At 35.1% G+C, this 13063-nt stretch overlaps 1 protein-coding gene across 2 annotated transcripts; it reads right to left on the bottom strand.

The window, feature by feature from the left end:
* Nucleotides 1-2611: 2611 nt before the first annotated feature.
* Nucleotides 2612-4962, bottom strand: LOC112277856 (uncharacterized). Of its 2 annotated transcripts, none has more exons than XM_024510644.3 (3): nt 4228-4962; nt 3622-3880; nt 2612-3356 (listed from the first exon to the last, which is right to left on the bottom strand). In XM_024510644.3, the coding sequence occupies exons 1-3, from the start codon at nt 4435-4437 to the stop codon at nt 2713-2715; spliced, it is 1113 nt and encodes a 370-aa protein (XP_024366412.1). In that variant the 5' UTR covers nt 4438-4962; the 3' UTR covers nt 2612-2712. The 2 variants fall into 2 exon arrangements, with proteins under 2 accessions (XP_024366412.1, XP_090104225.1); XM_090248099.1 differs by having other exon boundaries at nt 4293-4940.
* Between the last annotated feature and the right edge of the window lie 8101 nt (nt 4963-13063).

Below are 13063 nucleotides of genomic sequence, written 5' to 3'. Positions count from 1 at the left end.
TTAATAACATTATTTAGATCAATAATATTCGTAGAATTTTAGACCATTAAATTTTCATGCAATGGTTTTTATACCCAACTGGTTTATGAACTATTCAACTATTTATTATTCTTTTTTTTTGTTGATAATATTTTTGTTATTTTTTATGTGCATTGTCTTCAAAACTGTTAATATTATTTAAAAATTTATTATTATTATTTTAACTCTCTGTAATAGGATCTGTAGTACGTCCATAGTATTCTGCTAATAAAATACTAATATATTGAATAAATGAATAAATAAATAAATAAATAAATAACAAGGCATTATATGTTTCACAATAATGATATTGACAAAAACTATGTAAATCATTTTGTATGTGAAAAAGCAATAACAAATAAATATAAAAAAATAATTATGTCAAACATGTATTAAGCAATAATTCTTGGTTTTTATCCATAATTTTAAAAGGGATAGTTATATTGTAGTCCTTAACCCTTTTTTTAATAAATGATAGACTAGATTCTTTTATATTTAATTGATATATATATAAGGCTATATTGTATAATTACATTGTCTATATTGTCTAATTTACTTCTTATATATATATATATATATATATATATACATATAATCATGCTAGGCTTTGGTATTCTTAATGTCTAATAAACATTTTTTATGGTCTCAAATTCTAAGGATTTGTAGTCATTTTAGACACAAGTGATATTATTTTAATACTTAATATGTTTGAATTCTCAACATTTCTAAAATCTATAGATGATCATTTTATTCTTTTGTTGTAAGTGGCATAGTTGGCATTTGTTTGACATTTCTTCTATTTGTTTTAACTCTCCATACATTAACTACTACACCACTTCAATGTTGTGTTAGCCAAATAAGAATTGTTTCTTTTTTGGTCCTCGACTTAGTGCATACATTCTTCCAATTTGGTTTAAAGCCTTTCTTGATAATCTCTCACTTTGTCCTCTATCCTACCTCCTCCCATCTAGTCTTCACATGTAGTGACTCCATATCTCACTCTATTAACATATGAATCCATACTTGCCAAAACCCTAACTCGAAAAACCAAGTATGCGTACCTTTCACTTATCACGATTTTACGCTCCTCTTCTAATCTGTCGAATCTTGTGATCCTTGTATTAAACATGTGCGGCTTGCTCCGCTTATGCGAGATCATTCCCTAAGAGATCTCGTTTTTATCAAGTAAATTGCGGAGCTCTACCCCTCACCAGTGCTTTCATGATATGGGGTAACATGATATGCAGGAAGTTAAACTTTGGATCAAGTCCAGATCTCTGTCATCGCGACAGAGAAATTGTTTACATTACTCTTCAGATGATTTGCATATTCTACTCTCAATTTAACCTGTCTGCAGAGCATTCTGTTGCAGAGATTTCTCAACTCGGTCGTCGATATCAAGGTACCCCAGATTCGCTCCCATCGGGCATCTCCCAGTAGTTTCTGACGTAACCCACTAGAAGCATAGACGGATTCCACAAAAGCATTCAGTCCGTAGCGAATACTGGATTTAACTATATTGCACCGTTGCATAATTGCATTTCAGGTCAGCGCGTGTGTTCGCAAGATGGCTTTGACGATGCCCACAGAAGTCAACTTCGCTAGTTAAAGGGATTAGAAGTCTACTTGACCGCCGAAATTGTAGTTGAGTTGCGTGCTTTTTAAAGAACTTTCTTCATCCAGATGCATCACTTTTAGTGAGATCCTACCAAACGTCAGCAACGATACTTGTATAAGAAGGACTTCCTGTTGCAGCAGCCTTTGATGGACTTAACGGAACGTTTCATTTAATGCAGACGAGTTATTCACGGAGATCAAGTTGATTCCAACACGTGTGTCTTGAGAGCCCACTCGCATTCTATTCCCAAGGTTTATTGATTTCATTAATGGCAAACTTCTGCAACCAAAGCATACACCTGCAAGTCCAGTTTGATCAAACTAAATTATTCGTAAAGCTCGAAAGTCGACATGCATCTGGCAGGTCAGGTAACATAACAACTTCATTGCTATGTAGCAGAAACAATACACAAGTAGAAGTAATATACATAAGCATATTTGGTTGCCAAGATGCATCTGATTGAAAAACAACAACCACTCAATGCAACCATCCATGCCACCATCCGAACACAACGCGACTTGTCTTGGTTTGTTCATGGCGGACAATGTTATAAATGGAGATCTGCCAAAGATGGTAAAATAAAGAGCTGGTACCAAACTAATTCTGGGATTCAAAGTGGTACCAAACTGGATAGTACTGTATCAAAATTAACTGACTTCGGGGAGCTTCATTCATGGAAGACTATGTTGAGTTGGTTCTGTGGAAGATTGGGGTTGATGCGGAGATCAAGCGAAGTCTCGAGAATATATTAAGACCAGACTACTCACGTCATAGCTTGATCAACTGCCACTTTCGTTCACCCCAATGTCAGAATTGGGGACACCTTGCGTCAACAGTCACATTGGGAACAAACAACAAGAGAGGCCAAAGACCAGACTGTTCCATGAATAAGTCATCAACATGGCCGAAACTATTAGATCTTCGAGTGTTGCACTAGACATCATATCCATTACAGTATGGAAAAGAAGCATGATATTCGATGACGGGGAGTTGATTAGGATTTCAAGTTCCACAATGTAGCAACATAGCTGTGTGCAAATTAAATATAGGAATCACACCACAAAATCAAACCTACTTCAGTGTCTGCTAAGGGCTTCTTTGTAAATGTTTTCTGAGGCATTCCAGAGGCTACAACCAAGTTTCTCATCGTAAGTAATGGAAGAAGACTTGCAACATAGGCCATCGTTTCCAAAAACGTACTTACCGGACAACTCCCAGGGTGCCATCGCGGCAGCCACTACTGCGGAAGCGCCAGACTTTGGTGGCTGCAACAAGCCAAGTAGACTCAACACAATACTGCTCAAATGAGCTAGCCAGGAGGGAACCTCTCTCAGGATATTGGTGCTCACAGCCCCAGGATCGGCGGCAATGACTGACACGCGGCTCTCTGGCTCAAAATTGGAAAAAAATTGACGGTGTAGTTCATATGAAAAGAGGATCATGAACAACTTAGAAGTCTCGTAAATTTGCGCCAAATGATATATGTCGCTCCTAGTGTGCTTCCGCCGAATGCCTCCACTTCCCAGTTGACGCACGTTTACTTGTGCACGTTGAACAGCACGGTGAGTGAAAGAGACCAAATTGACGATGCGGGCCTGTGGCGCATTCTTTTGGAGCAGTGGGAGAAGCTCGCGAGTCAGAATATAAGGCCCAAGATAATTACTTGCCATCATAACATCAAAACCATCCTCTGTCCACCTTTCAGATGTTGCCAGAATCCCTATTTCAAAACCATGTGACACATCAGTTAGCCAACATGCATCCAACATGAATTATCCTTGAGAGGCAACTGAACGACCTGGACAAGTTCGAGTTTCTACCATCTGCCCAAACGCTCTGATTAAAATTAAAACTTCACAAATTGATAAAACCAAACAAAACTTTTATAGCATTTATTAAATACTCGCCAACAAGCAAGATGTTACAATGAACTGCAAACTGAAAAAAATTGCAAAAAGAAAAGCATTCTGGTGCAAGAGTCTTGCCAGCATTGTTCACAAGAAGATGTAATTTGCCAGGCGCACCATCTGCCTCGAAGAGCTTCTTCACAGTTCGAGTGAAATTCAGTATGGACGGCACAGAGCACAAGTCCAAAGCCAAAGTCTGGCAGGATACACTGGGACTATGTGCCTCAATCTCAGCACGAACCACCTGCAGACGCTCTAAGGAGCGGCCAGCCAGAATTACGTGAAAGCCCCGAAGTGCAAGAGCTGAAGCCGTTGCTCGGCCAATCCCAGAGGATGCCTACACACATTAAACCGCACCCTTATCAACAACTTTGCACACGATCATGCAAATTGTTAGAAGACGAACATGCGAGGCATATTGAGACAGGGGGTAGTCATATATTGAGTGATATACACCACGCATTTGAAGACACTCCAGGAAACATGATATACAAAAAATAAAAACGACACCAGACTGTAATGAGGTGACATATACCAGCTCAATAAAAACTACCATCTGAAAACCGCTGCAGACTATGCAAACCTGGATACAGTCAAAGCTTTAGACAATTCCCACCCAATTCGCGCCTTGGGGTAACAGTAGTATCGAGTACAGAAAGCACAATTTGCAGAGAGCAGTCATACCCCAGTAACGATGCACGCTGGCTTACGACATGCCGCGGGGGAACAGAGCTCAAAAGGTCTCAAACCTTGCGATTGATAACGCGATCGCAACCGAAGAACGATGTGGCAGAGGTGAGAGTAAATGAGACAAAGGGTCCACAGAACTCCCATCCGCAAAAGGTTTCCCAACCGCAGCACATCCCCTCCTGCACCATCACCTCCAGTACCCATCCTCACAACGAGCTACCACAAACCCTAACCCCACCAAATTGCTCCTCCTTCGACACCTTCCATCATCGTCTAACGCTTCAACACAGGCCCCGGAGCTTCCAAACGTCAGATACTGATGTCAAGCAATTTAAAAAACCCTAAAATTACAACTACTTCAAACCAAAAATTCTGGTGCCCACAACTGATCCTCTACTCCATCACCGAATTCCTTTACCCTCAACACAGTTTTCACACATATCCTTCAACCTGCTGATCGAATTGCCGCAAGCAACCCACCAACTCCCGCACCATCACGCCATTGGAACTCTACGAACTGGGATCATCGCGATCAGGTAAAAATTCTAGGCTCGATTCCAGAGGTCGAAATTTCACAGCAACAACCGATGTAATACAATCCTTCGATCGACTCTGCAAGCACGAATGATATTCAGCGATGCTCAGATTTCGAAAACGTAGTTGAAGGACATGCGGAGCTTCGACGTGGGCAAGCAAATGGGGTCCAAAACAACAATTCAGAGCGATTCTGGTGTTCACTCAAGGGCTTTCACTTTTTTCTACTTACTTTTTCTTTCAAAGAGCAAAAAAGACAGATATCATTCGTGCTTTTTTTCCTTTAAATTGTTAGTGATTAAGTCACTCTCCCTTCAATACGCCATCTCTCATGATTAGGTATATTCGGACATTTGGTAGATTACAATTATACAATATAAAATATTTTAATATATATATATATATATATATATATCAATCTAACTCATATAGAATGCCAAATATTAACTCCACAATAGGATAAATTGTGCAAGAACATCATCTGTGTGGTAAAAACAAATCAAACAAAAATAATTTGAAGAGCAAAGAAAACAGAAGTATAAACTTAATAATAAAAATAAAAAGGTAATTACTAAGAATAAGTAGGGTATTTGTTTCACGGTATCATATTGACATTTTTAATGTTTAAAGCTTAAGAATTTCAAGATAAGTAATATATTGTTCATTTCAAAATTTTAAAATACACACATTTATACATATATATGTGACAAAAAAATATACCTTTTCAATGGAGTTAAAAATGTAAAAATAAATTTGTATATCCTATGATAACGAATAAACATCAAATCTAATTTTTTAAAATATAAAATTAAATATGCAAAACATTCACATTATTCTATTATGTATGAAAAAAATGTCTTTTTAATCTAAAAAAAGTATCAAAATCTTTTGTTTTGTCAAATGTATTTAAAATATATCTCAGAACAACGAATAAACAATGATCATATATATATATATATATATATATATATTAGATTATTTTTTATAAATTCAAAAGATATTCCATACAAGCTAAAAATTTTAAAATATGGTTATTCAATTAACACAAATCCAATTGTACTATAGAACTGTTTGGTGGACACCCCCTGTTTTTGCTTTGACAGCTCTTTTACCATGTATCCCTGCCATCTAACACAAAATATCATCATCACATCATTATTTTATATATTATGACCTTTTCATCCAATAACTATAGAAATATATTAAATCCTAATTTATGTATTCAATATAGTATACATTTCATGATTTACTTTAAACATACTTGTTATGTGCAAATATTGAGATGTAAAATTTACCAATATCTTAGAACTCATAAATATAAGATAATAAGAAGAATAATTATTTATTTTTCTTTTCTTTTTTCTTTAATATATATCCTCAATAACTATAAACATCATTGTGTACATGCAAGCGTGCACAATACCAAGTGTGTCCGTGCAATAAAAAAAAAGTGTCTGCTTAATAATTCTCTTTTATAATCAATTTTTTGCAATTTTCAAGCACTAAATAATTGATACTTAGGGCAGAAATTGTAATTTAAATTCATAAAACGTTATACACATAAAACATGTTATTAAAATTATTAGTTATACTTGAGTCTGAGTGCATGTTGTTACATCCTTATTATTGCTTTTTTTTTACTGTCTTCTTATGTTGTTGTTGGCACAAACTATTTCAAACATGGCAATTGAACAATATATGGGTTCATATAGTTTTTTGATTAACTATGTTGTCTTTTTAGTGCATGAACATAAAAGCATAAATACTACATATGACTCAAATCCCTAATTTTGAAACTGTTGAAGTTGTGATATATTTCAAAGCAAGAAATATATATATATATATATATATATATTGAATACAAAAATTAAAAAAAAAAACAATTGGGTTTATAGTTAGAGTACAAAGTGTGTGCTCTACTGTGCAAACGTGGGCACTAATCTGAGATTGAAGGCACTAATCTAAACTTACACATCTAAATTAGGCACTTGGTTTGTTTCTCTAATTTGTAACAACTACATTTCTAACGTTGACTTAATGTACTATGTTTAAAAAAAAAAAAAAAAAAAAAAAACTTTCTAACTGTTTTCATAAAACAATTTGAACATGCTCGTGTGATCTATTTAATTAGAGTACATATCAGTAGGTTCTTTGAATATATTCTTAATCATTTTTCAAAACAATTTTTTAAAAATTTCAAAACAAGAATAATTATAAGAATTTAAAATATGATTTTCATACTTTTTTTTCAGGTATTATTTCAAGCAACTAAATGACGTGCATATTATATATAAATAAATATATATATATATATAATACACATATGTATATGTATACATATATAATACAATACAATACGAAGAAATAAAGCAAACACTCCGATGACAGAATGGCCACACAGTAAGTTCTATCCAACCCACCCCCCCCCCCCCCCATCGAGTAAGATCCCATCCATCCACCCATCCAACGAACTTGTAAGGCGCTCCAGCATATACACACACACACGCTTATACAGGGGGACCAGTGATATTTTTCAGATCCAACTCACCCACCCACTCACACACAATTGCTCGGAATATTTGAAACTTCTGACACACTTTCACACGCTTCGTGAGAGACCAAAGTGAAGAAAGAGTTCCTTGGTGTACAAGCCAAGCCAAGCCAAATCTGCCCCTCAGCCACCAGGTCTCCTCCTCCTCCTCCACCACCAACGCCCTGTATAGGGCACTGTAAACAGAAAAAGAAAAAAGTGAAAGGAAAAGATAAAAAGTAGAATGCGAGCATTCCCGCCAAAGGATGCCACTGCAAGGGCTGACGTGTGACGTAATGAAATGCCAGCTCATCCCCACCCCTCGGTGGCTGGCGATGGGACTTGGCTGCCCTTGAGCCTGAGCTTCGAGATCATAGCCGCACTGCCATTGGTCCTGCCCAGCCCCCTCGCACATGAGAAGAGAGAGACGTAGTAGTAGTAGAAAGAGAGACATAGTAAGTGAGAGAGAGAGAGCTTGAGAGTGATCGCCGTGACGGTCGTCATTATGGTCGCCCTCTGCCTAGCTGGCTGGTCAGCACCGTCGACCCCCCCCCCCACCCTTCCACCAGGCAACCCCATTCCCACCGCCACCCTCCTCGCCCTCTCCACTCCCACCCATTGGTTAGCGTTGCGTACGTGTCATCTGACGTGGCTTTGGATTTGCTAGAGTGAGAGAGTGGGTAACGTGGGCACTGGTCAGAGTCTTCCATGGAGACTCTCGCTCCCTTCGTTGTCCATTTAGGGTTCTGGGAAAAGCGTGCCTCCTTCTTTTCTCACACTTTTACTTTTTTTAAGGCTTCAAGGCTCGTCCCGGATTTTGTGTTGTGAAAAGTAGGATATATCGGACTCTTTCCATAACTTGTCCTTTAAGTTTGTGTGTTGATTCAAGGGGTTCTTAAATGAGACTTTATATATAGAAGTGTTGAATTAGCTCCTACACTGTATTCCATCACTCACTGCCCACGTCAAACATTAGATTTGCAGGATTCTTAATTAATATATGAAATAAAGTGGGTTGTTGTTAGATGCCAACTAAGGATAATTGCATGCAAATGTTTCCATTAGCCCCCTTAACAATCATTGGGGAAACATGTTGTGATTTTAACTTGTTTTCTAAAATAGAACGGTTACTGCAAATGTCGGCTATGTATTAACTTTGGGTTCGTTTTCCGGAACCAAGTCACTTGCAAGGAGAAGTTACTCATTTAACAAAATTAATTTTTGTGTGGATTCCTGGCAAATCCATTCATGTAATTGTTGGATGTCGACGTTCTAAATTTAAAACACAAATAATAATAAAAATACAACCATAGTGGGCCTTAAGCTTGCCTCTTAATATTCTTCTAATAGAAAAGAAAAAGAATGAAAAAGTATACATTTATTTTTCAAAATTCAAGATCCCAAAAGATTCTTAATCGTTTTATTTGAAAATTTATTTTAGGAGCCTGTAACCATTAATTAAAGTAGTATAAATAAGGATACAAAAATAAACATAGACTAGCATTAAGGGCCATTGATTTCCTTGAAAAATAATATGCAAAGCAAGTTATTGATGTATAGTAGTTTAGAATGCAACGTAAAACTACAGTTTAAACAATCATCAACAAATCATAAAAAGTTAATTCCATCCATACTATACAAAAAAAACAAATAAATTAAGAAAGAAAGAAAAATCATGGATAAAAAATAGAATTACAGATATAATTTTTTTTTCAAAGTAACACATAACGAGAGAAAAAAAAAAAAAAAAAAAAAAATCACATACATTTGATGATTTTAGTTTTTTTCATATTTAAAAAATTATATATACACATGAAAATTAAAAATCTCGGGAGCAAAATTCAATACTTGTTTTTAATCACAAATATCATAAAAAAGTTATTTTGTTTCACTTTTTATGTTATGTGTGAATATATATATGTCATGTGAAAAGGTTGTTAGCATCATTAATTTAAAAGTTAGTTGTATGAGAACACCAGACTTTGTTTTAAGAACAGCATTGGATTAAATATATTTTTGAATTAAATTTTATACTGAGCTTGATACACCTACACATACTTATATTGCCACTCTGACATTATAAGATCAATATCTTACTACTAAAGTATTTTTTTTCTTAGCACTTTGTAAAAATGTTATAATTTTACTATTTTTATTTATTTGCAAATTGTGTGAACCAAATACTTATATTTGTTAATATTGCAAATATAATGAAAGAGTTAGAAGTTTCCAGAGCAAGAAAATGTTAGTATCTTGGGATTATAATTTTGTACGCATATTGTTGGATTTTACCTCCATAATGTTTTACAGCAAGTTCACTTCTGAAACATTAAGTTAACAGATTGTAGATGTTATCCTTTTTTCAACAAAAATGTGTTGAATTCAACTAAAAAGAAGTATTCTCAAATGAGGACATTAGTGGTGTTTTGACCTTTGATGCTTTTGTGACCTTAGAACAAATGGTAATGCAATGCTGTGTTATATTTTTTAAAGTATAAACCTGTCTAACAAAAAAGTGGAGTATTGTGGTGATAGTCAAACAGATGCTTAGAGGTACAGTAAAGAATAGTGGATGTTGCATGAGTACTATTTATTTTTCTAACTTGTAGAATTGACTTCATTACATTAGTTTATAGTAATGCATACATTGGGTATCATCTCAATACTTATTATATTATCAAGTACAAGATGATATTAACTTGGAAATTTTTATCAACGATTTTACATTTGAAATGCTTGATAAAACAATCAATGAATTGTTGAACTATAAATATCCGCATTTACGAGCTTACAAACATTCTTATACTGCCAAATATAGGATGGTAATCGAGAGACATTGCCACTAATAATAGCGCATTGATAATATTCAGATAGATTGTAATAACTTCAACATTAACTTCTCAGCTTTTGTTGTTAACAAGTCAACGTGGTTGCTAAGTGATACTGAAAAACAAGCCCACTGATTGAAATTATAAATGCAAATCATACAAATGATTGATATTAAAAGTTTTGTAATGATAATTCAAAGGCAAGTATCAAAGGATGTGTTTCTATGAATAGAAGTCAAACTGCACTACAGTTCAATCTTAAAAACTCAAGAAACAAATACATTTTAGAGCAAACAGGCGAATAATATGTATAAATCATATATATGTATATATATAAATATATATATGTGGAAATTGAACAATAAGGAGAATTTATAGCAGTATTAAAGTACAAACGTTATATAAATAATTACCATTAGTTTATTAAATCTTTAAAAATATTAGTTTGTGAATAGACGTTGGATAAAACGACTTTGCAGTGAATGGACCCAAACACTCCAAGGTCCTCTTATGTCCTTTGGAACAAGTGCCTCAAAGGAGGTTCCACGTCATACATTCATCCATTACCACATTCATCGACAGTTTCAACGACGAGGATGAATGCAGCAGGACGGAAACCGCACCGAATTCAAAGCAATGTATGGTGCTAAGTCTAATTCTGACAATCACTAATTCTGCCACTAATTCTGACTATTACTAATTTTGACTTCACTAATCCAGTCCACCAGAAATCCAGCTTGTGTGAATCCCTCGTTCTGCCCGGATCCCCTGCTCGCTGACGTGGAAAGTGGCCAGGGCAGAAGTCTGTGAAAAAGTAAAACTATTCCGGAAAAAGTAATAACTTAATGAATTTGGGTAAAAGCATTCATCTCCCAAGTTAAATGGAATGCAACTGGACAAAGTCAATAAGAATGAATGAAATTATGATGAAAATAAATACATAAATAAATAACATAGTTTTAACATAAAATCTGTGAATGAAGAATAATTGTAACATGAAATACTTGAAACTTGATACTTGTGCATGTATTAAAAAGCCCGAATACGAAATTCCTACCTTGTTTTTATAATTGTATATGTAGAATATTTTGAAAAGGTAGTTTGTTAAGGCATATCCAAAATAAATTGGTGTAAAACTTTTTTAGATAAATGTTGTGATACTATTTACAAACAACCAAATAAAAACTCAGTCATTATCTTGGAAAAAATAACAAATAATTAAATATGTCCATCGGATTAAAGTATATGTAAGATGTTAATTAATAATAAATATTCATAAAAAATACACTTCAGTTTAGAACGTTGTATGATTCAAAATTTTATTTGAACTAAAATATCATAAAACTCCCTTTTGTTCCATCTCTTTCTCCCTCTACATGTGTAAAGAATTTTCATGTAAATAAAAACATATATGCATATTTGACTCTAATCATTTTTTTGGATGTTATTGTTTTCTTTTTCTTATTTAATTTTACCATTCTTGAATAACTACTACAAACAGATATTATTTTTTTCGTTATATTATTAGATACTGTGTTAACATATATTATTTCTTATATATGTTTGCACTATTCAAATATAATTCAAATTTAAATTCACTTTTTGATTGAGTGCAACATTTTTTGGATAATCATCAACTATATTTAATGTGAATACAACTCTGTCCCTACAAAGTAAACACTGATGTTTACACAAAGATAGTTATTTTATACAATAATGGTTACTTCAAATCTATTGTATGCTTTAATCGACCCTGAATAAAATCACAAATATTATATATATAATCAATGTTTGTTTTAAATATTTACCTGAAATACAGTCACACAATTGGAAGACATCGTTGAGCTTAGGAAGAAGTAAAAGATCAAAAAGAAAATAGAAGAAAAAAGAAAAAAAAAGAGAGAGAAAAAAGAAGTCAATGTAAGTAGTTGTTAATGCATTTATTAATGTACCAATTCATAACATGGTTTGATTGTATGATTGACATCATTTATTTTTAAATGCCATAGGATGTTTGCACATGTACAGACAGTGATATATTATGCATATGATGTTCTATATGTAATCCCAATAATGTCTATTGTGCAAAACGATATTGCATTACTTTTAATAATTATCATTTATTCAACTGAAATGTCATATCTACTCAAAATAAGAATGGTTTTAATTTTATTATACCACATATATTATGATCTCACTGGTAGATAGGACACCAAACTTTCAGGGAATTTCAAAATTGTAAAATTTAGATATGCATGTATAGCACTAACTAATCCCATCTTGCATCTTGTTTTATTTAAACATTCACAAATATATATTTTTAATTTTTTAAATAATTCTGCCCACGTAGCCTGCCCGTGGGCAGAATGAACTAAGCTCTGCGAGGTGAAGCACACTCAATCACAAGCCACAAAAGCTACCTTATGACTTTAAAGCCACGAGGTGTAACTAGCCAACGGGATGGAGGTGCACCGAGGCGATTTGACCGAGAGATGAACGCGGTCACGGGAACCAGAGTGACACACGACTAAATCACCAATAGCGGGCCTGAGACCGCGGCCAAGGGCGGGGGAATGGAGAAGAAGGAAGGCACGAAATCGAAGCAGCGCAGCAGGCTACGACACTACACCACACTACACTCTCACACTCTCGCACTCTCTCCCCGCAACCGCAGCAACAGCATCAGCCCAACCTCACATCCCAGCACGGGACCACCACCCCCACGACCAGGACCTCAACGAACAACACAGACACAGCGCGAGAGAGAGCGCAAGAGAGCCAGGAAGTCAGAGTCAGACACAGAGAGGGCCAGCCAGAGAGAAAGAGAGAGAGAGCGTTGGCAGGCAGAGCAGAGCAGAGCCGAGTGTGTGAGAACGAGAAAGAGAAAGAGAGGCGAATAACAATCACCCCCCCCCCCCAGTGCAGTCAGTCCCCATCC

Source organism: Physcomitrium patens, chromosome 26 (assembly GCF_059467195.1).
Source record: "Physcomitrium patens ecotype Gransden chromosome 26, ASM5946719v1, whole genome shotgun sequence".
NCBI classification, from domain to species: Eukaryota; Viridiplantae; Streptophyta; class Bryopsida; order Funariales; family Funariaceae; genus Physcomitrium; species Physcomitrium patens.
This window is presented reverse-complemented; position numbering and strand designations above follow the sequence as displayed.

What these genes read in the sequence shown, in the direction of transcription:
- LOC112277856 (XM_024510644.3), bottom strand. Translation starts at nt 4,437, where the DNA reads ATGGGTACTGGAGGTGATGGTGCAGGAGGGGATGTGCTGCGGTTGGGA. An exon ending in CAGCGTGCATCGTTACTGGG is followed by an intron (nt 3,881 to 4,227) that starts GTATGACTGCTC and finishes TAATGTGTGTAG; the next exon opens with GCATCCTCTGGGATTGGCCG. An exon ending in TCTTCTTGTGAACAATGCTG is followed by an intron (nt 3,357 to 3,621) that starts GCAAGACTCTTG and finishes GTTTTGAAATAG; the next exon opens with GGATTCTGGCAACATCTGAA.